The sequence below is a fragment of the Corapipo altera genome, unplaced genomic scaffold, assembly GCF_003945725.1.
Source record: "Corapipo altera isolate COAL_440 unplaced genomic scaffold, ASM394572v1 104b, whole genome shotgun sequence".
Classification (NCBI taxonomy): domain Eukaryota; kingdom Metazoa; phylum Chordata; class Aves; order Passeriformes; family Pipridae; genus Corapipo; species Corapipo altera.
Window position 1 is genome coordinate 14,989 of NW_020885023.1, and position 1,870 is coordinate 16,858.

Sequence of the window (1,870 nt, forward strand, 5' to 3'; positions counted from 1 at the left end):
AGCAGCATGAGGATGTGTGACAGAGGCGTCCAGATGCTCGTCACCACGGTGGGAGCCTTCGCAGCCTTCAGCCTGATGACCATCGCCGTGGGCACTGACTACTGGCTCTACTCGCGCGGCGTGTGTAGGACTAAGTCCACGAGCGACAACGACACGAGCCGCAAGAACGAGGAGGTGATGACCCACTCGGGGCTTTGGAGGACGTGCTGCCTGGAAGGTACCGACCCCCTCGGCCCCAAAACTTCGGGGGAGGGGGTGCGTCGCGGGGCCCCCCACCCCAGAGCCGGATCCCCGGCGAGCAGAGCATCCCCCGGCCACCCCAGCATCCCCCCTGTCCGGCGGCCCCGCCGCCCCCCGCTGCCGCCCTCCGCTCCCGTTCCCGGGCACTTGCAGTGGAAGCTCGCGGGGGCTCCTCCACGCGGGTGGCGGGGCCGGGGGCAGAGGGGCTGCGGGGTCGCCCCCGTGCCGGGCACTGGCACTGGCGGCGGCAGCCGCGCTGTGTCTGCCCGGGGATGCTCTCGGGGAGCTTCGGGCTGAGGGGCCACAGGTCCCTCTCCCGACCGGGGCTGTGGGAGTGGGAGCGAGCAAAGCCCCGCTGCTGCTGTCTTTCTCCAAGGCTGCACGGGCACCGCGTCCCTGTCACCGGAAAACACACCGCACCAGGCGGTGTCATCGCTGAGCCCCAGCACCAGAACCAGCCCTTCCCCTCCGAGCGGCAGAGTGGGGCAAGCTGGGCTGCTGCTGCCCCGCTGCATCTCGTCCCTCCATCCCACGGCTGGGCTGCCCCACGGCCGGGCTGCCCCACCACGGCTGCCTCAGGGCTGGGCTGCCCCACCACGGCTGCCTCACGGACGTTGTCTTGCCTGCCCGGCCTCACTGCTCTGCCCCATTGCCTCCCTCCCACAGCAGTCCTTGGCTGGCAAGGCCCTGGCAGCTGCTGCCCTCCTGCAGCACAGGCCACACTTTGGGGCAGTTTTGCCCCAAAGCTGCTGGTTGAGGTGTTTCTGAGCACACACGGGCTGTGCTCAAAGATGAGCTTGAACAGAGCCAGGTGCTGGTACCTGCGCAGCAAAAAAATGGCTGATGGCATCACTCTGGGCCCTAACTTTTAAAATTAGTGGCAGCAGTGGGTTTGCTGTGTGCTCAAGGGGACCTGCCCCACTGTCCTGTGGGGCTCCAGGGGCATCAGGCTCCCCCAGCCCAGGAGTGACCCCTCCAATGGTGGGGGCAGACGAGCCACGGCACCAAACTGCTCCTCCACGTTGGAAAGTTCTCGGTGAGTCATGGCCATGGATGCAGAAATACCCGGTCTCTTCCTGGTGCTTGGTCCTAAACCCGGTGAAGTCAGTTGAAGCTTTCTTATTGATTCAAGGAGGGTTTGGATCATGCTCTAATTCTGTAATAAATAATTTGAGATAATCTGTCTCCCCTCTTGGGCTGAGGGAGCCAAGGAGGCAGGAGCCAGGGCTGTGAAAGATGGAATTGCTGGAGGCATGAGTAATTTCCAAAATTCTTGGGTTTGCTAGCTGTATTTTTTTTTTTTTTTCCAGCCAATGTTTTATGTTTCCCTCACTGTGATCAATCACTGCTTTGGAAGGAGCCAGAGAGGCCCCACTCCCCTGGGCACAGCTCACTCGGAAAGGGCTTGGCAGCGCCATGGCAGAGCTTGGAGCTGGATCACAGCCCGTCACCCTGAGCCCAGGTGTGGGGCTGAGAGCAGCAGGGCATGGGTTCACCATGGGCTCAGTGCTCCCAGCTCCACGTCCTACCCCGTGTTGGTGCTCTGGCAGCTGCTGTGGTGGCAGCGGGAGCGGGAGCCCTGCGGTGCCATCCCTGCGGTGCCATCCCTGCGGTGCCATCCCTGCGGTGC

At 63.6% G+C, this 1,870-nt stretch overlaps 1 protein-coding gene across 2 annotated transcripts in view; it reads left to right on the top strand.

The window, feature by feature from the left end:
* Window positions 1-1,870, top strand: part of CACNG3 (calcium voltage-gated channel auxiliary subunit gamma 3) — a 28,525-nt gene that overhangs the window by 1,613 nt on the left and 25,042 nt on the right. Inside the window, exon 2 of one of the 2 annotated variants that reach the window (XM_027667999.1) lies at window positions 24-217. In XM_027667999.1, coding sequence (XP_027523800.1) covers window positions 34-217 — 184 coding nt within the window. In that variant the 5' untranslated portion in view covers window positions 24-33. Of the gene's footprint in view, window positions 1-2; window positions 218-1,870 lie in introns of those variants that run through there. The other variant, XM_027667998.1, reaches the window with a different exon arrangement.